This window comes from Myotis yumanensis, unplaced genomic scaffold, assembly GCF_028538775.1.
Source record: "Myotis yumanensis isolate MYYU_CA2020_CCGP unplaced genomic scaffold, mMyoYum1.0.hap1 SCAF_2, whole genome shotgun sequence".
Lineage (NCBI taxonomy): Eukaryota > Metazoa > Chordata > Mammalia > Chiroptera > Vespertilionidae > Myotis > Myotis yumanensis.
The window spans coordinates 157848481-157873230 of record NW_027223753.1 but is presented as its reverse complement, the minus strand read 5'-3'; the positions used below and the strand labels follow the sequence as shown (position 1 = coordinate 157873230).

The 24750-nt window shown below is 44.8% G+C and overlaps 1 protein-coding gene across 1 annotated transcript in view; it reads left to right on the top strand.

Annotated features, from left to right (window-relative positions):
• FSTL1 (follistatin like 1) overlaps positions 1–20935 on the top strand; it is a 55386-nt gene extending 34451 nt beyond the window's left edge. The window contains exons 3-11 of the mRNA XM_070406274.1: positions 1457–1561; positions 3956–4085; positions 4948–4980; positions 6619–6749; positions 10430–10548; positions 11868–11980; positions 12287–12397; positions 14946–15022; positions 18259–20935. Of these exons, the coding sequence (XP_070262375.1) occupies positions 1457–1561; positions 3956–4085; positions 4948–4980; positions 6619–6749; positions 10430–10548; positions 11868–11980; positions 12287–12397; positions 14946–15022; positions 18259–18303 (864 nt within the window). The 3' untranslated portion in view covers positions 18304–20935. The remainder of the gene's footprint in view (positions 1–1456; positions 1562–3955; positions 4086–4947; positions 4981–6618; positions 6750–10429; positions 10549–11867; positions 11981–12286; positions 12398–14945; positions 15023–18258) is intronic.
• The last annotated feature ends 3815 nt before the right edge of the window (positions 20936–24750 follow it).

Here is a 24750-nt window from a genome sequence, read left to right as displayed (position 1 = left end):
GGGCAGGCCGGAGGCCTGTGGTGAGACTGCCTGTGCAGCCAGTCAGGAAGAGTGGCTGGAGGAATCCCATTCTCCTTCATTCAGCCTCCACTACTGCCGGCCTGAGTGGCAAATGAGGTGGGGCTGGCTTTTAGTCGCCAATTAACACGAGAGAACAAGTGTGTCACTGACAGATGAATAACTACAAACACCCACATTTTCAGAGGCATAGGTTGGAGCCATTCCCTGCCTTTTCAGTTCTAGTGCATATGTCTGCACAGGAATATCTGACCATAAGTGTTTTGAGGCTAGTTCTACTGCAGTGAAGTTACAAGTCAGAGGTGACACGCGAACTCATTTTTTGGGTTGATTTTTCTTTGTTAAATGGCATTTAAATTTATAAAATAAATATCAAAAATATAAGTCTTTGTTTTACTATGGTTGCAAATATCAAAAAATTTCTATATGTGACACGGCACCAGAGTTAAGTTAGGGTTTTTCAAAATGCTGACACGCCGAGCTCAAAAGGTTCGCCATCACTGTATCTACTGCTTATCAGATGGTTTGGCCCTCTTGGTCTTGAAGCCAGAGGCAGATGTGGACAGGGGCTGAATTAGACCAAATAAAATAACAGCAGATCCATGTTTCAATAGCTTGGCTATTCTTCTTTTGCTTTGAACACTACTCAGTGAGATTTTGGTCTTTCAGATAGCCATATTTCTCTCATGTATTTCCATTTCTGCCCTAGCTGGTTTGGCTCAATGGATAGGGTGTCGGCCTGCAGACTGAAGGGTCCCAGGTTGGATTCCAGTCAAGGGCACATGCCCAGGTTGCCAGCTCGATCCCCAGTAGGAGGTGTGCGGGGGGCAGCCGATCAATGATTCTCTCTCATCATTGATGTTTCTATCTATATCTTCTCCCTTCCTCTCTCTGAAATCAATAAAAATATTTTTTAAAAAGTTTCCATTTCTGCCTAGTCTATTCTTCTCATCCTTTGGAAATCAGTGAAGGCCCCCTATCTCAGAGTCTCACTTGGTTCATGCCCTCCATCTCTCCTCCAGCCCCCTGGTGCTTCCATATTGCTTTCTAAAGATCTCTTGATTTGTGTTTCTTCGGAGAGTCACAGAGCACCTTGAGGTCAAGGACTGTGCCTTTGTATCTCCATTCCTTAGTGTAGTGTTGGCATATAATGGATAATATTATATTAACCAATAAATGTTCTTACAAGAATGGGAGCATGCAAGAAAGGAGCTCTTGTTCTTAAAGAAACAATCTTACAGACTTGTAGGTGGCCTGGGCTGGAGCAGTGCTGGCAAGGCTGGTGCTGGCTGCAGGGGACAGCTTGTGGCTAATCAGGACCCTTCAGCCTGTGACTCCAGACCAAGCCCTGGGCTTGAACCATAATCACCACCATTGGTTCATCCCATCATGGGTTCGTTTCAGTGACATGGTGTTCTTTTATGATTTTGTGTTTTAGGAAGAACTAAGGAGCAAATCCAAGATCTGTGCCAATGTGTTTTGCGGAGCCGGCCGGGAATGTGCAGTCACAGAGAAGGGAGAGCCCACCTGCCTCTGCATTGAGGTAAGTCCTGAGGTCAGGAGCCAGAGGACAGCTGCCCAGGCTAGTGGGGCTGCCTTGTTGGAGCGGCCAGTCGGCACAGCAGTGCCAACAATGTCATCGACTTTATGAAAGCACCCCTGGTCTATCTGAAAAGAGTGGAATTTTCATCCCAGGAGTTAAAAATCAGATGTGAATACAGGGATTTTTTTAAGGTTAGCTTTATAAGATTTTTAAATGACAAAATGAATAATTGCTTTATGTAAGTCAAATAAGTACAGGTATTTATGCAAACATAAAATTAATCTTCCACATAACCTTCAAATCCCATTAGTCTGAGTTAACCAATCTGAGTTAATCCAAAATCCAGGTTAACAGATTGGCATGTATTTGTTTCACTTTTTTTCCTTTGCTACTATACACATGTAGAGAGATTCCTTCTATTTCATACAAAAATGGAATCATAACATGTAGTTATAGATATGTATATACACAACTTGCGTTTTGTACTCATGCATATATCGTGGAAAGCCCTGCAGGTCAGGATGTATAGTTGTAACTCACTTTTTAACAGATGCGTGATCTTTAGTGGTATAAACGCACCAGATTTACACAATCATTTCCCTATAGATGGACAGGTCCCACTGAACAACAACACCCTTATGCAAATCGCTTTACATGCTGCTGCCTTTATTTCTGTAGGATTGATTTCCACTCGGATATGCAAATTTTAAAAAATAGACAGAATGCAGGTTTTTCTAGTTTGCTTTGGTTTTGAATGAACCATAAAAAGCAAAGTGAGCTTTCGAGAAATACTTCTTTCATAAGCAGGATCCTGATCAGTTCTCACTCTTCAGGCAAACAAATACCCTGAATGTGTGCCCTTTCCCCCCTTTCTGTCAAATCAACCCACGCCTGAAGTGCATCTGTCTCTGTGCAAATAAATACACCCAATTGAGTCCCCAGAGGAAGGATCCTGACCCATTGCTCCAGAAAGGAAGTCCTCCAGTTTAGATATTAGGAAAACAGATATGCTGGAGACCTGGCAGGGCCTCACTGGAGGTGCGCTGGCCACTGTGTGGTGGCTTACGCCCAGACTTAGGGTTCAGCAACCTGGCGTCTAGTCTCAGCTCAGCCACATAAAATTGTGTGATTTTTGAGCAAGCTAGTGCCACAGGATACCATGAAGACAGAGACTGTGTTTGGCTTTGCCCCGTGCCCAGCACATAGAAGAACTCAATCATGAGTATTGGTTAAGCGCAGTTTGTCTTTCCGGCTTTCGTGTTCTTGTCTGTAAATCGGAAAGTTTGGGCTACCTCCCGCTCCAGTGTCCTGTGTTTCCTTTCACTACATCTGCTCTTTCTTGCTTCGGTGCCTTTATTACGTCCGAGCTGAACTTGCTTCCCCCTCTCTCCTTTCAGAAACCACAAAAGTCTTAAGAAACTGAGCTTGCCTGTGACCAGGGCACTTTAAATAGCCAAAGTAGGGCCGAGTTGCCAAGTGAACTTTAGTCCACTTCCTCTTTCATAATGATTCTCTGTAATACTTCACAAAGATCCAGGCACCCCAACCCCCAGCCTCACAGCAGGCGTTGTAAGATTGGGAGGAAAACAAAATGGCCCCAAAGTACAAGCAAAGCAAGAGAGCAAAGATCCTTCAGGGTCCACCCCAGAAGAGTAGAAGGCGTGCGGCGTTTGCCTGCTTTTCAGTCTCCACATTTCCAGCCCTCAGCTCTGGCTGTTTTGTGTCATAGAATGCTGACTTTTAAGGGATCTTAGATCAGCCGAAGACATTGAGTAACTTACTACAAAATGGCAAAGTGATGAAAATTCCAAACTCCTGACTTCTAATAAAATGCCCTTTCTGCTCCTTTGGTAGGGGTGTGTCAGGGAGGGGTGTGTCAGGGAGGGGTGTGTCAGGGAGGGTCTGTCAGGGAGGGGTGTGTCAGGGAGGGGTGTGTCAGGGAGGGTTGTGGCAGGGAGGGGTGTGGCAGGGAGGGGTTTGTCAGGGAGGAGTGTGTCAGGGAGGGGTGTGTCAGAGAGGGTCTGTCAGGGAGGGGTGTGTCAGGGAGGGGTGTGTCAGGGAGGGGTATGTCAGGGAGGGGTGTGGCAGGGAGGGGTGTGTCAGGGAAGGGTGTGGCAGAGAGGGGTGTGGCAGGGAGGGGGAGTCTGTCTCTTCACTGAATAGCAGAGGACCCTGACCCACTATCAGCACACAGAGCCATATGGGGCTGCAAGGTGATAAGGTGCCTCCAACACTAAGTGGGGTACGGTCACAGATGCCAGGGCTGAGGCTCCCACTGCTGAGGCCGTCGCTGCTGTTGGGGAGTCCTCAGGAGATGGCTCTGTGTGCTCGGGTGTGCATGCTCTGTGTGTGTGCCAGCACCCTTGATTGCACCAACATCCAGCTCTGTTTCAGCAATGCAAACCTCACAAGAGGCCTGTGTGTGGCAGCAACGGCAAGACCTACCTCAACCACTGTGAGCTGCATCGAGATGCCTGCCTCACTGGATCCAAAATCCAGGTCGACTACGACGGACACTGCAAAGGTACGGAGTGCCCTCCCTGCTCACTGGGGATCCAGGAAGGCAGAGCAGTGTGGCAGGGATACCTGGAGTCCTTTCCACCCTGACCACAGCACCCAAAGCCGTGGAGACCACCCAGGTTCTTGGAGGCATATCCTCTTGGCACCATGAGCCTGCTGGGTTCCTCCTGGATGGCCCAGGCTTCTGCCCAGGGTTTCCTGTATCAGACCCCCAGGGGGCTTCCAGCTCTGTCTGCAGCTGAATGGTGGATAGGCAACCACATCAGTAATCAATGATAATAAGGAAGTGTTTAAATGAATTCTGTATCTTTTTAAAAAGCAGGTAAATTTCACTTTTCCCATGCTTTTAAAATTTGGGTACCTCTCAGCCCTGGTAGTATTATATTTCCTCTATTTTACATTCAAACCATTATCATAAGGTTAAAAGGGAAGGGGCCCCATGCTTGTTGCTAATTAGACATTCGCCCCCGGCCTAGCCGCTGCCCTGCCTAACCTGTCTCAGCCTCAAACTTCCCTGAAGAAACAAGAGGCCGTTTCCCACATGTTGGTCTGCACTCTGTTTCCATAGTGATTCCATATGAGATCTCATAGTCCCAGTGACCTCCCCCACCCCTCAATCTAGCAGGACAAGGTGTGAGATCAGGAGGGAACTCAGTGGCCCCAAAATGTCAAACAAAGCAGGAAAGAAAAGACCGCCTTCCCCCCCCAAACTTGGATCTTGGAAGAAGGAAAGGAGACAGGACTTAAGACAAAATGATGAAAAGGTTACAGGTGGCCACTTACTGTGGGGCCATTTTAATCCTAGTAATACATAAACATTTTCCTTTTTCTTGACTTTGCATTATGCATCTTCTTTTGTCTTTCAGAAAAGAAATCTGTAGGTCCATCTGCCAGCCCAGGTGAGTGCCTGTTTTTCCACAGTGTGCATCTTTTTTAAAAAAAAAAATGTTATTACATTTATTGGGGTGACATTGGTCAGCATGGACATATATAGGTTTCAGGTGTGGGTTTCTATGTTACAAGATCTGTATATTGCACTGTGTGCTCACCACCCAAAGTCAGATCTTCTCCTGCCACCGTCTCTTGGGACCTCCTTTACCCCCGAGCACCTTCCCTCTGGCAACCACCCCACTGTTGTTTGTGTTCAGGAGTTTCAGTTTTATATCCCACAGATGAGTGAAATCATACGGTGCTTAGCTTTTTCTGACTGACTTATTTCACGAAACATAATGTTCTCAAGGCCCATCCATGCACTGTGCATCTTAGGGAGGAAATTCCCTTCGTGATGGAAACTTCGTGTTCTGCAATCCCTGCTGAAGACCACTAGAGTTCCGTGTCAGCCCTGTGACCCACAGCTGTGACCCGTCAGCATAGCTCAGAAAAGCTGCAAATCTGCATGCTTTTTGTGTGTTTGTCATTTGAAGCATCGGGTTGGGTCAGAATGTTGACTGCGTTTTGCATTTTTGCTGAGTCAGGATTGAACTGCAAGGACCAGAAAGTCACTGAGTCCTTCCTTCAGGGAATCTACAAGATATCCTATTGTCGGGGGACGAGCAGAATCAGAGGCACAACTTTTTAAGAAAGGGGGGAATCTGTAATGCTAGTAAGATTTCTTCTGTGATTTTCTACGAATAAAAAGTAAAATTTCATCGTGATTTATAAATGCAGACCCCTTTAGCATATACATTTCTTTAAATCCTCACAATAACCTTGTGAGGTAGGTTTTATTGTAATTACCTTACAGATGAGGAGATTGAGGCTCAGAGAGACCAGGTGAATTTCCCTGAATCCCACAGCTAGAAAGTGGCACAGTGGGGAGAGGTGCCCAGATTTTCATTCACTGGCTCAGTGCCTCTTGCACATCCTAACATGTATTATCTTCCAGGAATTCCCTTTTGCCAAGTCTTTCCCTTCCCTGCTTCCCCATCCACCCAACTCTCAGCCCACCTGTTGTTCCCATGTGGCCTACACAGCTGTCCAGAGCCTGGCTTCAACGTGGCCCGTCGTTGGCCTCATTTTCTGTTGTGTATAATAAAGTATAATGCAGGCAGTGTACAATTTAGGTGGAAGAAAGTTTTGATAGACCCAGTTGGTGAGAGAAGGAAAAGCTATACAGAGAGAATCAGAAATCCGGTGGCATAAAGAAATGCAATGCTCTCCTTTATTCGTGTATTATTTTACCTTATCTTTGGGCCAAGAGAGCTGTTCTGTTGATTGATTTCCCCCACCCCCTCAGCTTCCTAAAGTTAATGAAAATGACCTTTATTTTGCTGCTTTACTTTTTTCCCCCTCACCTATGCAACGTAGTCTTTCTGTTTCAATATTCTTGATCTTCATAAATTTTTTAGAGATGCGAGCTTGAATCCTGGGTTCGACACTTTCCAGTATGTGCCCTGGGTTGACTCCTCTGTAGCATGTGCGTGGTCATCCTGTTTCCCTAAGTGCTGTGGGACTGCAATGAGATGACGCACTCACATGGTGGGTGCTGGGGGACACTGGGGTCCTCACCGTCAGTTGACCTCCCCCCTTTCCTGCAGTCGTTTGCTATCAGTCCCATCGCGATGAGCTCCGGCGTCGCATCATCCAGTGGCTGGAAGCAGAGACCATTCCAGACGGCTGGTTCTCTAAAGGCAGCAACTACAGTGAAATCCTGGACAAGTACTTCAAGGTAATCCAAAGGTGGGGTCAAAAACTGGTCGCCCATGGCCAGACCATGTGGAAATGCAAACCAGCAGAGAGTCCTTGAGTGTTTCCTCACCATAGATCATTCCATGCAGCAGCGACAGTTGCCTTCTGACCAGCGTGATCAGAGGGCGTCCAGCAGTACAGTCTTTATGATCTAACACATATGTGTTGCTCTGTTTGTGCAGTTAAAGCCACAAAGGTGTCATAAAGCTTATGTATGAAAACTATGGCCAGGCTCCATGCCCCCGTCCCATATGACACCTTATAGAACTGTTTGCCGATACAAAAATACCTTCTGATCTCACTCAAACCCAGGCCTCCTTAGCCTCTTTCCCACCTAGTTTGATATTTCTCTAAGTCATTAACTGACTACCCATGGCCCACAGAGCAACTCTCATCTGAGAAGAGTCGATGGATTGGCATTTCATGGGTCCAGGATCCTTCATGAACCTAGAGATTGCTACTCTCTTAAAGAGACAGATTATTCCCATTGGGAACAGGAGAGATGCTACTTCAAAAAGGGAAATGAGGGTAGAAATAGTACTTAGCAATGAGCAAGGCCACTATGTCAAGGAGATCTTTCTGGGAGCTTGAAATAGTTGTTGGAAGAAGCAGTTAAGGATGCTTTCTTCCAGCTGATGGACGAGAACACAGACGCACATAAATGTATATCCCTCTCAGAGGTAAACGAACTACATGCCAAAGCAAGCGCGTGTGCGCACAGCAACACACACCCCACTTATAGAGATGCACACGCCACACAGAGACACATCCTACCCACAGACACACACACTCAGTTACCCACATTCCCACATGCGCACAAAAGCCCCTTCACTTGCAGACACACATCTCTGGGCAGATGCCCTGGAATGCTCATCCCCAGACATACACGCCCTCACGTGCCTCAGGGCCTTCTGTCCCAGAACCTAACCAGGCAGGACTCAGGAGCAACCCCAGACACATGAGGAACTTCTTGCCAGCTCTGCAGTCGCCGAATGTGGTCAGCACCAGCCCAGTCTATGTATTCCTCTTTCTAACTCACATTCTGGACCCTACATACTGCATTGGCTTGAAATAGGATCTCTGCTCATTTAAGAGTCTGCTTGTGTTATTGTCTTTAGATGGCGAGTTCTCTCTTCTATGGCAGAACAAGTATATCTCTCTGGATTCCAAGTGTTTGAGGTCACACCTGGATGTTAAAGCACAACCCTTCTCACTGTGTCCTCTGTCTCAACCTCTCCCACGCTGTGGAGCCCTTGGGAACCTCTTTATCTGTCCTTCAGCATCTGCTTTTTGATGTTATCTGAGACCTGTACTAGTATGTGGAGTCTTCAAAGGGAGACTCCCGCCCACTAGGCAAAGAGCTGCCTGTTTCTAAGCGATCTGATACCTCACAGAGACTGTTTTTGCACCAGTGAATCGCCCTTAGCCCAGCTGGCGTTCCTTATAGAAAAATTAGTTAAAAAGCAAATCTGATCAGAATGCGGAGAAGACCAAAATCAGGCCCTCACCTCAACTAGGGATTCAGTCACTCTTTCTTAGGTGAAAGCGTGAGAAGAGGTAAAGAAAGAGGCTTTCACGACCATGTCACACACACAACCCGGACTCTGGGTGGCAGACTCCTGGTGGCCAGGCTGAAACGATCCAGCCTTCTGATCTACCTTACCCCAGGATTACATTTCCCATCCGCCCAGCTGCTGTACGTGACTGCGTGCCTGGCCGAGCCCATCTCCTTTCAACAATCTCCAAACTTGCAGTAAGCCCAAACGTGGGTCTCAGAGCACACTTTCCTGCCTTGCCTCAACCCTATGGTTACATAGAAGAAAAGGGCAGTTATCTCGAGTGTAGCTCTGGGAAATGCTGGTGTAAAGAGGAACTATGCCTTTGTAACCGGTTGGTTGAACAGAGACACAGTGAATTAGGTAGGTTCTTGGTCCAAGTTCATGACCCGACCTCCCCCTCACCCCTGCAGACCCCCTAGGGATTTCAGGATTCCAGGCTGGTTTCAAACCTCTGTTTTCCTGTGGCTGCCACATACAGACCTGGCCTGGAGTAGCCCAATTGGGTCCTCATGAGATGAGTGCAGGCAGGTTGGCCCCTCCCTCAGCTTCAGGCCTGGACTCTGGTCCCACTGAATGTTCAGGGAGTGCACTCAGCACTGCCCTTTGAGAGCTGCCTGGGCTGTCGTTGCCAGGCTCCAGGTGCCCCTAGTGCCCTCTGGGTCCACAGCCATTGCGGGACTGTTCCTCTCCCCACACTCAGTCTGTACTCAGGCCCTGATGGGGTCGGGTCTGTAAAAGCTGCTCCCGTCTGTCCAGCACTTGCAGCATTTGGACCCAAGAAAGTCCTATGCTGCTAAGAATGGCACCTGGCCAACCTTATTTTATTTCTCTATGTTCATTAATCAAGACCTCACACGGTGAACACTTAGGGAAGGTTCCTCGGGTGAACGTGTGGTGACTACAGAACATCTGAGAACTCTTCCTAGGAATTAGGACAAGAATGATGAACAGATACTAAACAAGGGCCTTCATAGTTGTCTCATACATTGCTGTCATACATACCCTGGAGAGGTTTACAGCCTTAGAGTGGAATACATGCGACCGTGACAGTTATCGAAGGACAGTTGGTAGCTGTGTCTCTACCTTCCACCTAGAAACCTGGACAGACTTATCTTCCAGGATTCCTTACACCATCTGGGAATCCACCTTGAAGGTACCATGAGGGTGCTGATTACTCCCAGGGCAGCAGTATGAGGCAACCTAAGGGAAGCATTTTGAAAGACAAAATTTTTTCCATTGGAACTATTTAGGAAAACAAGTGTCCAACTTGGAATTTAAGCCAAGCCTTGAAACTGACAACCCCCTCCTGCAGCTGGGGCCTGAGTACAAGATCTTGGTTTAGCATCTTGACAAAGTGGGGACAATGCCTGAGCTCAATACACCCTCACCCTGTGCTCATGGGATGTCAGCTGGGCCATGAGGACAGCCTGGAAACCTGAGAACCTGTGCTCCAGTGGGGCCCCCACACAGGACAAGGGTGGGGGATTTTACAACACCTCTGCCTGCAAGCCATTTGGGTCTGCCTCCTCACTGATGAAGGGTACCAGTGAGAAAGTTAAGCACTGAGCAGTCCAGGGAAGCTGGAAATCAAGCATTAAGAAATGGCCCTGTGAGCTCTGAGTGCCACCTGTGTCATTGTTCCCAAGTAGCATGTTAGAAATACACTTCCTGGGCTCTGCCACGGAAATTCTGGCTCACAGCATTGTTACCACATGTTTGTTAGGGTTTAAGGATGTGGTGTGGTGGCTGCCTGAACTCAGGGCTGCCATCGAGGCTGTCTGCAGAGTTCCTGAAGCCCCCCAGGCTTTCTGGGTTCCGCGGACCACCCTCAGGCTGCCCTCCCTGGCAGCGTCTGGGTTTGAAAGGCCCTCAGTGGCCTCTGTCCAGGCACTTTCACTCTCTCATCTCTAGGCTCAGGCGCCTTCTCTGGGTGCCCAGGGATCCGAGCCTTTGGTGCTGTAGCTCTCTGAGCCTAAGCCAGGGCAGAGTTGGTTGGAACATGTCCAGAACAAGATAAACCAGAGGTGGGTCCAGCCCAGTGGGAATGCTGGAGCTGGGTTCTACAAACTGTTCCTGAAAGATCACTTCATCCCCTTTCTAGAATTTTGATAATGGTGACTCTCGCTTGGACTCCAGTGAGTTCCTGAAATTTGTGGAGCAGAATGAAACCGCCATCAACATCACCACCTATGCAGACCAGGAGAACAACAAGCTGCTTAGGTGAGTGGGGAGAGAGCGACAGGGAGGGGTCCATGAGAGGAAGCCTGGATAGGAGAGGGGATTTGAACTCCTTCCTGCTACAAAGGGGCCACCAAGTGTTAATGCGAAGTGAAAAGCAAAATAGGAATTCTGTCCGGGTCTAATCTGTGAACATTATGAACTAATATACTGAGCACCACTAGTATCTGATCAAACGGTTATTGTTTTTGGCTAGAACTTGCAAGGAATAGAAGCATGTAATTTTAAGTAAATGATCAAGGTTGCATCAGAACAAAGTTGTTTCTGAGTGTTGTGGTAATGTTTTAACGGTTAATTTTCTGAAGGAATTGCTTTAATGCAATATTTAACTGTAGCTTAGATCTGATTTTTATGATAATCAGTGCTATTTCATGTAGAGAACTCTAATGGTTACAAATGTGAGTACGTCCCTCTCCTTTTCTGGTATCATTCCAAACTAAATAGTAATAAAAATGAATCCCTGAGAAACCTCTGGTGTGGTTCCAGTACATTGGTAAGAATTAAAATAGTTTAAGCACCACTTTGTTCAAAAGAAGTACAAGCATAAAAGCCCAGACTCTAGAAAGATTCCTTCTTAATAATAGTCCATGGCCTAACTATAATATCTGAAAAGCCTTCATATTTTGATAAACTAAAATTAGGCAATATTTTACAAGTTCAATGTTTGATCCTCATACCATCTCAGTGAAGGAGGAGTCCTGTCTCCATTTTACAGATGAGGAAGCAGGCACAGAAAGGTTGAATAACTAGCTCAAGGCCATTTGGGCAGTAAGTGATTGAGCCAGGGCTCAAATCCAGGCCACGGGGAGAGGGAGAGAGCTGAGATTCTGTGAAACTTCTGGAAGGTCTTGTTCTAGAATGGTGATGCTTGCTTGAACTCCACGTTCTTTCAGATCACACATTGCTTTCATATTGTCTATTTCTCTCGCTTCTGTTTTGATTTTTCTTGTTTGGTCGGCTTGACACTTACACCATAGGGAAAGGCAATTACTGGTGGAAGGTGTGCAGGTAGTGAAACATTTGTCAATCCAAATTGGACAAAACCATGCAGGAAGTCTTAGTTGTCTGGGGAGGAACATTTGAATGATCTGACATTAGGTATAACAGACTGAAGGTTGGGTGCTTACAGGAGTCAGGAGGGTTGATGGTTGTGGGAGGTCAGTGTAGAGAGAAACTTTATCAATTAACAATCACCTTCTTGGCCTCCTCTGGGGCCCCTGGTGTGCGTGGTCCTGACACTTACTTTCTTCAGGAGTGAAGCTGAGGTCTGGCTGACACATTTCTCCTGTGTTTTGTTTCAGAGGACTCTGTGTCGATGCTCTCATTGAGCTGTCTGATGAAAATGCTGACTGGAAACTCAGCTTCCAAGAGTTCCTCAAGTGCCTCAATCCGTCCTTCAACCCTCCAGAGAAGAGTATGCTTCACCTAAGAAACAGGGAGTGAGGGGGAGTGGGAGCATTTTGAGGGACTAAAATTGATGGGACTCTCCAGAGCTTGCTAAGAAAATTCCTTCCACAATTCTAGGTGGGCTCCAGCCCATCATCTCCATAGTGATGTTCAGGTCCAATACCTTTGGGTGATGGTAGCATTTGCTCAGATATAGTGCCCTGAGGGACAGGCAGTTCTTGTCTGGGGAAAGCGTAAGGTGCACAGACTGTAGTCAGGACTTTTTGTTCCACCTTCACCCTAAACGATTGCCCTTTATTTTTGGTCCCAACAGAGTGTGCCCTGGAGGATGAAATGTACGCTGATGGAGCTGAGACCGAGGTGGACTGTAACCGCTGCGTCTGTGCCTGTGGAAACTGGGTCTGCACAGCCATGACCTGTGACGGTGAGCTGTGCCTCAGGCAGAAGGAACAACAGGGGCAGAGCTCCCTTCATGAAATCACCATGAGAGAAGTCAGGGTGGGGATGAAGGAAAAGAGGACGGTGGTAGCTGGGAGCAAAGAACCTGGGCAGCAAGTGACAGACTCAAACTTGTCACATTGGAGCTCCAAGAAGGCAGCATTGAGGACAAAGCACTTATCCCAGACGCAGAAGTTTGAAAATCACTCCAGAGGCTTGGAACAAAAGAGGTTCAAGACCCAGGGCAAGAACAAATGTTGATATGAGATTGGAATGATGATAATAATAATGAAAGCGAACACTTTAGTGAGAACAATGTGCCAGGCAGCTTCTAAGCACTTTACATATTAACCCACTTAATCCTTATGATAGCTTAGAAAATCCTATATGTAAAAGACTCGGGTGTTTGGAAGATAAAACAATTCCTCCTCACCACCCATTCTCAGCAGAAACAGGAAGAATGTAGACCTTCTGTAAACTAACAGAATTAGATATTCCTTAAAAAAAAAAATTTGAGGTACTTGAGACATGGGCAGGGTGACTTTGGGATATACAGATGTCAGACAGAGTTTGGGAGGCCAGTGCAGAACCATTAGGGTCTTGGACGACAATGATGGCCAAGATTAAAGCCAAGCCTTGGGAAAAACTAGGCACCATTCAGAGTGGAGGCAAGATAGACAAGGGTGAAGCCAGGTAACATGCTCTGGGAAGAAAGGTCAGTTGGAAGGAATCAAGCCCCAAATTTACACTAGATGGAGTGAACCTAAAATTATATCTTAAACAGCCAACTGAGCCCGGCCAGTTTGGCTCAGTGATTGATCATTGATCCATGAATCAAGAGGTCACGGTTCTATTCCAGGTCAGGACACATGTCCAGGATGTGGGCTCAATCCCTAATGGGGGGTGTGCAGGAGGCAGCCCATCAATGATTCTCCCTCAGCATTGATGTTTCTATCACTCTCTCCCTTTCCCTTCCTCTCTGAAATCAATAAAATCATTAAAAAAAAAAAAAAAACCAAACTGAAACGAGAAAAAGCAGGCTGGTCCTAGGATCATGTTCAAGGTCAGGTTATCTGATAATTGGAGACAGAGGTCAAGGACCCCGGAAGAGCTTCTTCTACATTAAAAGCCCAGACACCAATAATACAAATGGAGCTCAGAGGATCCCTCGTCTCCCACTCCCCAGGAACAAGTCTCTTCTCAGTGTGGGAGGGCAGGACGCCTACGTAACTCCAGAGACAAGTGAAAAAGCAAGAAGAGGCTGTTTAGAGGTAGAAATGCCTAGAAGTTGCTGGAGGCCAAATTAAAACCATCGTAGCTAGGCCAAGCATACAGTAGCTAGTGAAGCCAAGAGAGAACATTTCAAAACAATACCCAGCCTGCCTCAACCAGGAAGCCTCCTGTACTCTACTCATCTACCCAAAATAGTTTTTCACACCTAACTGCTCCTGGTGAGGCTTAGTAAAGGTAGCCATCCCTTTCTAAGATGCAGGCAATCGGTGAACAGCTGGTTTACGATCATCTGGATAATGAGCCCCATCACATGCAGTAGACAGAATCCAAATGATTGCCCTCCTGGGACCATGCCCATTTCCACAGCAACTGGGCTGTTTATCCTCTCTGATGGCCCATGTTCAGAGTCCTATGTGGTTATGTATAAAGAGCACTTTCCATGGTCGTGCCCCGGGGGCCTTAGCACATCTTGGTGTGCAGGCCATGGACCTGAGAGGACATTGTAGAGATGGCATCCAAGGCATTTTCAGGTCAATACCTGAAAGTTAGATCCTAAATCCCAATGGCATAGAAAAGAAGGGGCACTGAGACTCGAAGCCAGCTGGAGCCAGAGCCAAGGGAAGTTGCCATGGGGGCAGCTTGATGCTGAAGTCTGGAAGTGGTGGCGGAGCGGTATTTCCTAACAACAGTGCTATTCTCGATAAAGGTACAGATTCCTGGGCTCCATTCCAAACCTACTGAATCAGAAGCCACAAAAGAGCAGCTTGGAAACCTGTGTTCTTAAGACATATTCTGTGATTTTTTTTTTCACTGTGCAAGTTTGGTAGACACTGTAGTTGTGGCGGTGATCAACCCTGGCTGCACATCTGAACCATCTCTAGAGTTTAACAGAACCCTGTGCCCAGGCCCTGCCTCATAACAATTAAATCAGAGTCTCTGGAGGTGCAGTCTAAGCATTTGTATTTGAAATGTTCTCCAGGACCTGTGAAAGGTAGGGAATCACTGCCCCAGAAGAATGCCTGAGTCAGGGTCCAGATTTTCTCCGTAGTTCTTTCTGCAGGGTCAGCTCCTGGAAAGGATGGGCTGGAGCAGTTAAAGTCACTAGGGACAGAGGCCAGGGAAGGGTGGGGGTAGGTTGCTTTATTTGCAGTGTGTTAATTTGGAGGTGTCAGAGGAATGTGGATAATTCACCTCTTCTACTGATTAAATGGGAGATGAAATTAAGGACCTAGAAAGTAGATACCAGTGGGACCCCCAACTGGCTTCCCTCAGCCACCTCTGAGCCTTGGTTCTTCTTGCAGGAAAGAATCAGAAGAGGGCCCAGACCCAGACAGAGGAGGAGATGACCAGATATGTCCAAGAGCTCCAAAAGCACCAGGTGAGTTGCAGCCTCTATGCTGATTCGGGTATCTCTGCCGCCACCAGGCCCTTCCACCACTCAGATATTGCCTAATGTCCGGGGAGACCAAGAAGGTGCACTCTGTTTAATACGGTAGGTTCTGAATGATACACCTATAGTATCAAACTGTGATACAGTTCCCTGGTGGGGTCCTTGCAGGGTGCCACAGGTCCTAGCAGATTACAACTTGGCAAATTGCTTAATAAATAAGAATCAGCCAGTTTGTGATTTGTAAATGGGTTGCAAGTGGTTTGCAAATGAACATGGGCTAAATAAGTTAACTGTTTTCTGTCACAACCAGTGCCCAGACCCAAAGACCATGGATTCTTGAAGGCCAGGCTCTACTAGTATAGTTTGCTCATCATTGCAGCCCTGTATTAACACAGGGCTTAGTATATAGTTGGCTCTCAGTGAGCATGAAATTAGTGGATTTGGACTGCAACAGAAAGGATTTAAGTTAAATATTAAGCTGGCTAGAAAACAGCCTGGGATGACAAACACAGGAAACTTCGAGGTTCTGCTTCCTGGAGACTTGAGATATAAGAATTCTGTTCAGGTTCTATGTCAAGTTGAAGGCCTTCTTGGGTAAAGGGTTGTTAGCAGAATTGTGATCCACTGACATATTTTGCTAAGGGCCTAGGGAGAAAACATGGGTATGCTGGACTCCCAGGCCTGTCTTCCACTCGTTCACCAAAGTCTTAATAAAGGATATTGCACCTTAGACCACCTGTCTGTAGACTGGGTCTGGTCATTCAAGCCTTCTCTCTCTCATAGAAGTTTTTAAGGAATATAAAGGTCATAAGAACTGCTAAACTATTAAGTGAAATATTTCACTTGAAAATAATTGTTAATATTAATCTTAATTGTTCATATTTATTGATTTTATATTCATTTTGTCATTATCTCTAATAGTGTAGAAACCTCATGTCAGTTTTTTGAGCCAATGCAGAATCTCCCATCTTCTGTTTTTCCATATTTCAGCAGTCTTGAGTTTCCAGGTGAATACAACTCCACAAAAGAAAAAACGAAGTCCATAGGAATTCCTTGCATTTAGGATGGAGAGATGATCAGAGTAGAGAGTGGGGAGTGAATTAGAATAGCTCTCATCTTTAAGTGTCTCTGTCTATGTGAGTTCCCTCAAGAGCAGATGCTAAGGCAAAGACTCAAGTACAAATAGTTTATTTGGGAGGCAATCCCAGGCAACACCAGAAGGGAAATTGGGAAGTGAGCTCAGGATGGGAAGGAAGCAACAGAGTGCATATCCAGCAGTTATCACTGTAGGCAAGTGGAGCTTAATCCTCGTGAGGAACTCTGGGAGCAGAGTTTCCATGCCTGAGGGTATTCCTACTGGAACTCCTGTCAGCTATGGGCAAGGTTCCCTCCAGCAAACATAAATTACCTGGCATTTCTGGCCTGCCAACCAGAGAAAGAGGTGCAAGTACTGGCAGTAAGAAGCCATGTCAGTGAACTGAGATGCTAAAGACCAGGGCTATGGACAGGGCACCAGCATTGTGTCTGTTAGATACCAGTCACTGTTGTTTTTATTTCCTACTAAATTTTTTGTTGAGATATAATTCACATACAAAATTCATACCTTTAAAGCATACAATCCAATAGTTTTTAGTATATTCACAAGATTGTCAGCCACATCACTATGTATCCAGAACATTTTCATCATCCCCAAAAGAAACCTCATACCCATTAGAAGTCACTCTGCAATCATTAACCTATTTTCTAACTCTATAGATTTTCCTGTTCTGGACATATGTAAATCGAATTATACAATACATAGTGTTTTCTGTTTGTCTTTTTTCATTTAGCATGTTTTCAAGGTTTATCCTTGTTATAGCATGAATCAGTGCTTCATTTCTTTTTTTTATTAAAGATTTTTCAATTACTGTTGAAATATATGCTTTATCCTTTTTTATGGATAAAATCAGCCTCGGGGCACAGATTGAAAGGAAATTAATTAGAAGGTGGCCAGAGGGGTGGGACTGGGCTAGACAGGCTGGACGCGCCCTGGAGCCAACCTCCCGCAGCCCCTCCCTGGCCTGCCGCACCTGGGGCAGCACCAGGGCTCAAAGGGTGCCTGCAGAGTGAGCAAGGTCTCTCTGGCAAGTGGCATCCCTCGGCATGGCCTGCAGGATTTGGGCTGATACCGGCAGTCTGACATTCCCCAAGGTCTCAGAGTGCAAGAGGGCACTCTGCAAAGTTGCTGTCACTTGGCAGCTCCTGCGTTGAGCATCTGCCCCCTGGTGGTCATTGTGCATCATAGCTGTCGGCAGGTCGGCCGGTCACTTAGGCTTTTATATATATAGATAACATTCCATGATATGAATATACCACATATTGTGTATCCATTCATAGGCTGGTGTATATTTAGGTTTTCGCTTTTTGGCTATGATGAATAATACTGTTATGAACATTCTTGTAAAAGTTTTATGTTTTTAGTTCTCTTAGGTAACAGTTAGAAATGAAATTGCTGGATCATATGGTAACCCTGTTAATCTTTTGAGGAAGTGCCAGGCTGTTTCAATTTCTCCACAAATTTGCCAACATTTGTCATTGTCCATTATTTTTTATTTTAGCCATCCCTGTGTAGTGGCATTTCACTGTAGTTTTTTTTTTTTATTATTATTTGCATTTCCCTAATGATTGACGTTGAATGTCTCCTCATGAGCTTATTGGCTGTAAGAAAAATGCCTCCTTTGAAGAAATGTATCCTTGCTGTAAGAGATGGTACTTTATTATCCTCGTTTTGTAGTTGAAGACATTGAGGCATGGAAAGCTTCATAATATGCCCCAAATCTCCCAGAAAGTAGCACAGCCACGATTGAAGCCCAGGTATTGTGCCTCCAGGGCCTGTCGCTCTTCATGCCTCTCACGACTTGGACTCAGGACGTCTTGTAGCTCTTCCATTTTGTAGCCTTCTCTTCATCTTTAAGACAGGCATCATAATGACTGGTCTGATTGTTTCATAGGAATTCAAATAGGGTCAGCTCTTAATTCCATGACAGCCCCTATATGACCATATTGTGAGTAAAACATGTTCCTTGCCCTCAAGTTGTTTGCCATCCATGCAGGAGACAGACAAGTAACCAGAACTAAAATTCAGCATAAGCATGAATCTGTCAATGCTAGATAAAGTAGCGAGGACTAGATAAATGCCACTGATTTTTTTTTATAACATTTTTTTTTTCTCTTGCTTCTCAAAGGAAACAGCTGAAAAGACCAAGAGAGTGAGCACCAAAGAGATCTAGTGAGGAGGCACCTGGGAAGGTGTCCAGAGCCCGGCACCTTCTCCTCCACTTCAGCGCTGAGTCCAGTATACACAAGTGTCTGCTACAATCGCCAAATCACCAGTATTTGCTTGTATAGCAACAAGTTTTATTTCATCTATTTGTTTTGCAATAAAGGAAACGGGGGTGGCTGGCTAGGAGGGGAAGGGCCATAGCCTTCATTTCTAGGAGTGATTTAAGAGAAACTGTATAAATGGGGCTCGGGGGCTGGAGGCAAGTAAGGAAACTGCATCAAGGTTGGGAGAGGAGCGGACCCAGATCTGAACCACTTCTGAGTCTACCGCAGCTCTAAACATGCTGCAGGGAGGCAAGCAGTGCCAGAGAGAACTTAGCAGACTATCCCTAGAGGAGGGATTTGGGAAGCTCAGTGGAGAAGAACACATTCTGCTTCCAGCCCTTTCCAGTCAGCATAAGACTCCAGCGTCTTTGTTTCTCATGGCCCCAACCACTGCCTCTAGATACACAGCCATTGGCTAGTTACCCAGGGTCCCTCATACTTGATGGAGTTTCTGGGAGGGTGCACCCAAATGATGCAGATACTTGTGGACTTCCAGCCCCTTAGAGACCCAACCAAATTTTAAAAATACTTTTTACCAAAGGTGCTATTTTTCTGTAAAACTTTTTTGGCAAGTTGACTTCATTTTTCAATTATTATCATTATGTTATTGTTGTTCTTTTATATTTTATTTTCTTGACTAGGAATTAAGCTTTTGTAATTATTTTTCAGTAGTCCTACCATTTCAAAGGTGGGGGAGTTTGGGTTCTTCCTGGTGCAGGGACCGCTCTAACCCAGACTTCCCACCCTGCCGCATACTAGCTGCAGCCCAGAGACTGCCCCCTGGCTCCCAGTGGGTCAGCAGTCTGCCCCAGGAGCAGTGGACGCCTCAGCCAGAAGCCAGGGGAAGAGAAGCGTCTCCATACACGCTTTCAAGATTCAAAAGCTAATTTGTTTTCAATTATTCTAAGTGCATGCTAGTCAGTATTTCAAAGGATGGAGACAAGTGCAGCCAAAGCAAGGCTTAGATATCCCAGCCTATCAATATGCTGATTGATCCACCGCTAACTAGGAGAGTGACTTTGGCCCTGGCTCTTCCTATTTCTGAGCCTCAGTTTTCTCAATGAGCAGGTAGGAATGCATTAGCCTTTCGATTTCATAAGTTGTAAAGTCTGTGGTTCTGATCATTGGTCCAGAGGAGACAGGTTCCTGTGATTTTCCTTCTTAGGACAAATGCAAACTTATTGTTATAAGAAGAAGATTCGGATAGCCAACAACAAGCTGACCAAGTCTGACCTCAGTGAATGGCCCCACGGGTTGTGCGGTGTGTGATGCAGAGCCCTCTGGGATAAACCCTGCCTTGGAAAAGAGTGGGAAGAGAACCAGTCCACTTGGTCTTCACTTTTGCATTTCCTCTTAAACCTTCTTGAAAACAGAAATGGCTTTCCATTTAGAGATGAGGACAAAAGGAAGTTTCCCATTTCAAGAGAGGAAAAGTGGAAATTTAATGTTAACATTGTTATTGGTGAGCGGTCAGTCTTTCCTATGTCTTTTGGCCTGTGTCCTTATTAACCCCACTCAATACCGTACTTAACAAGCATTTGGAATAACAGATTTAAAACTTGACATAAGATCTCATTTTCAGACCATTAGAGGGAAATTATGTAGATTGTACTGCACAGGCAACTCTGAGAAAGTTGTACTGAAAATGGAATTTCTTCTAAACAATGTCCTTATTCTCCTTTGAAAGGAGAACATTCCACTTTGTTTAGAATTTTGAGCATTTATCGACATCCCACTTAAACGCTCCCCTGAAACCCCACTTGTGCTGTCTGAAAGGCACCTCCCTGCCCGAGTGCCTTGGAGAACCCCGGCAGGACGGCTTGGTCAAGTTTGCCAACACTCCGACACTATGGGAATGAGAGCAGGAATACCAGTTTGTTTAAAGCAAGAAACCAGAGTGTCTTCTCACCTGTTACATTTAGGACAATGGTTGCCATCCAAGACTTAACCTACCCTACAACACTGAATTCCTAAGAGCAAATCTGCGTTCCTCCTGCAAATAGGGAAGCTATTACCTGCACCACAGAATTATGTGATCTGATGACCATTCATGGAAAGCTGCTAAGTAGCCTAGTCTGGGGAGTCTCACATGGAGCAAATAAACAGGATTAAATTGGGTTCCGTTCCTCCAGCTCTCTAAAAGCACAAGGCTTAGTCTGCAAGCTTCCTTGGGCTTTCTCTGTGTGTATACTATTTTATAAACATATTAATTACAGCATCTGTTATTATAGACATGTACTCCCCACCGGTGTCCATGGAGACCTCCCATGCCATGACTCTGGACTCCATCACTGTTTTTGAAAAGCAGGGCTCCTCCACCTGCCAGTAAGTCCATGTGAACCAGTCTGAATGTCTTTCCTTTCCACTTATGTTTTTAAATAGTCAAATTTCAAGAAGCAATTTAAACAGGTTTCTGTTGCCTATGTGTTTGTGAAATGTATTTGTATTTAGTAGGCTTCCATATTGCATTTAACTTGTTTTTGTAACTCCTGATTCTTTTTTTTATTCTTGATAAATAAAGAAATTAAAATAACAGTCGTATTGGTTTCCTTTCTCCTTCCCTCCCCCCTAAGTAAAGTTATGAGAACATATTTACTTGATGTAGGTGGGTCTGGGTTTCAGGAACCTTAAAAAAGGCCTGAAAAGTTTTCTCCTAATAAAATCTTGGCACTGCAGCTGGGAGAGAAGATTTACTCAGGGATAGAACAAGTTTATTTAGGAGAATGATGGGTGGTGGGTCTGGGGTAGGAAATGATAAGAAGTCAGGGGGCATTCCTGTATTGAGAAGTGGTTAAACTAGACCACTAAAGCCCTCGAGGGTCTTATGAGACTGGAATGGCATCAGGTGAGGCTGGCTGCAGGGAAACTATGAGAACCAAATATCCTGGGCAGGTGGCACGGGGGTATGCCAGGGTCTGCCTGGGAAACCTTAATGGCTTTTACCTGATATGCATGCATTATCCATAGGAACAAATATTCCCAAGAGGGTTGATGTTGGCTGGTTAAGACCCTCTGTTCTACTCTGTCTCGGAGACACATGACCATTTGTCTTTCCTCTCCCATGTCCCAGTGATTATTATAGACATGTAATCCCCACCCCAATAATACTATCTTCTGCAAGAGCTCATTATGGTTGATGAGGTTTATGCTTTCTTAATTTTAATCATATGTGTTGAAGTCTTGCTTCTCTAAAATTATAGCCAGGATACCTTGATTGGATTTGGGGTATTACTCCATTGCTTATCAAATATTAAAAGGCTAACTCAGTTATGTTATTGTTATAGATTACTGATCTCATTAATCATAGTTTGATTATTCAAATTTTCATTCACAGAAGAGGATCTTAAACCAAATTTGAAGAGTATCTTGTCCACAACCACTTTTATTGTTTTTTTTTTCAATTAACAGGTTTTTAACAGGCTGTGATGCAATTCATTATTTTTATTATTTATTTATTTATTTATTTATTTATTTATTTATTTATTTTTATTGTTTAAAGTATTACATGTCTCCTTTTTCCCCGATTAACACCCCCCCCCCCCCACCGCTTCCACCCCTGAAGGCAAGCCCTCACCGCCCCAGTGTCTGTGTCCATGCATGCATACAAGTCCTTTGGTTGATCTCTAATCCCCCCTCCCCTGATTTCTCCCCGAGGTTGGCTGGTCTGCTCAGTGCCATCTTGTCTCTGGATCCATTTATATTGATCATTGTATCCCATGTATGAGTGAGATCATGTGATATTTATCTTTTAAATACTGGCTGGCCTCTCCTAACCTTCTACCATGCTCTTACAGTATGTATGCGTTCAGGAAGTAAAAATAAATTATCTCAATTTCAGGCATTGAAACTCTCCAAACACTACCTTCTATCCTCCATCTCACTATCTCTAGTACCCAACTCCAAAAATTGTTTGGCTGCCATCAGGATAAAAAAAAAAAATTCCTACCACCTTTTCACTGTCCTTTCTTCTGTTGGCATCCTTCATCCTTCCTAACCCAGCTTAGATCCCATGCTTGATTATTCTCATCACTGTCTAGCCTGCATCTGTCTTCCTTTGTCATACCTGCATGGCAAAACCTCCACATCTGGTTAACCCGACTCTCCTCCTATTCCCTGTCCACACATGAGCAGCTGAATGTGGCTGGAAAAAAACACACAATCATGATGAGGGGTTTCACTTTAAACTCATGACCATAAACCTTAAAAGTGCCTTTAGTATTGCCCAGAAAGCCTGTTATGTTTCTTTCTTTCTTTTTTTAAATTCTTACCAGAGGATATGGGGAGAGAGAAAGAGATAAAGGGAGACAGAGAGAGATCAATTGGTTGCCTCCCATATGCACCCCAACCGAGGATCAAACCTGCAACCTAGGTATGTGCCCTGATCAGGAATCTAACCTGTGTGTGTTGGTGTACAGGGTGACACTCCAACCAACTGAACCACCAACCAGGGCGCTGTTCTGTTTCTTTAATTATTCTTACCTACTCTCCTAGGTGGCTATTTCATGCTTTCTCCTCAAATCTTCCACATCACCATCCCAGCCTTACACTCAGCTGATAACTTGCCTCCCATTTCACTAAGAAAATTAGAAGCAAGCAGAAAAGAATTTCCACAAGCACCACACTACTCCCCTTTCTGCATCTGCTCATCTACTCTGTGTAACCACCTTTCACATAACCTTATTTACAGTAAATGCTTCTGCCTGTGCATCAACCCCATCCCCTCTGCCTAGTGGAAGACATTACTCAGTAATTTTCGCCCTCTCCCCAACATCAACTTCACACTCTCCATTTGTTCATTATCAACATTCAAACACTATTATTTATCCCATCTAAATAAAAGGAAAATAAAACCCTGTAACTTTTTCAGTTAATACACATTTTTCTACTGCTCCCCTTTGAAAAAGAAACTGTCCTCTGTGTTAACTGTCCAGTAATCTATTCTCAGATTCCACAAGTAGTCCATGTTCCTCCCCTGAAATGATCTATTCTCAACCATCAGCAGCTTTTGACACAGGTCACCACACCACTTCCTCCCTGAAACATTTTCTTCATTTGGTTTCCAGGTCATGGTGCTTTTCTAGTTTCCCTTCCATTTAAATGTCCACGCCTTCTCATTCCCCTCTCCTGATTTCTCTTCATCTCCCTGATTTACAAATGTTGGAGGGTCCCAGGACTCAGTGTCTGAACCTCTACTCTTCTCCATCTGTAACGACTGCGTTGTGAGTCCATCTAGTCTCATAATTTGAAATGCCATCTATAGGTTTCAACAACCATAATTATGTTTCAAGCTTGGACCTCTCTCCTAAACTCTAATTTCATATCCAACCATCTACTCTACATTGCCCCTCACATATCTGACATTGGCATCTCTAACTTAACACATCCCAAACCAAACTCCAGGACTTTCTGATCAGAATAAATGACTCCATTCTTCCAGTTGCTCCAGCAAAAGCCTTGGTCATCACTGACCCTCTCCTTCTTCCACTTTATCATCTAATCTCTCAGCAAATCCAATTTGCTCTACCTTAAAATATATGTACATAATCCAATTTCTTCTCATCACTTTCACTAATATCACCTTGAACCAAGTCATCATCCTCTCTTACCTGGATTATAGTAACAATCTCCTAAACCTATTCCCACACTTGGACTCTCTTGGTTCTTTTCTCAAAAGGAGCTGGGAAGATAATTTTAAAATGTAAGTCAGATCATTTCACTCCTCTGTTAAAAACCCTCTAACAGCTTTCCATCTCTTACCATAGTATTAGCAAAAGCCAAACCCTTATAAATGGCCTACAAGTGCCATTCAATCCAGCCTCCTGTTATCTTTCTGATGTTGTCTCTTACACTCTCCTACACATTCTCTTTATTCCAACCACTGGTCTTCTTACTGTTCCTCAAACCCACCTTAAGGCCTGGCTTCCTCACTTCCTACAAATCTTTGTTAAAATTTAAACACTTGGTGAGGCTTTCTCTGGAAATTGTAGCCTATTTACAATTATAACCCTCCAGCCCCCAACCCTCTCTTTCCAATCTGCCTGCCATGCTTTATTTTTCTCTATACAACTTCACTATCTGATATATCACATAAATGTTTTACTTTATATTAAAATATTATATATATATATATATATATATATATATATATATATATGTTCATGTAAGTGTCCAGCTCAAAATTTTCACAAACTGAACACGGCACCCAGATGTAAAAAAAACAAAACAAAACAGAATAATACCAACACCTCTGGAATCCCCTCATGCTCTCTTCTAGCCATTATCTCCTTCCTGCTCCAAAGTAACCATTATCCTGACTTCTAACAGCATAGATTAATTTTGCCTGTTTTTGT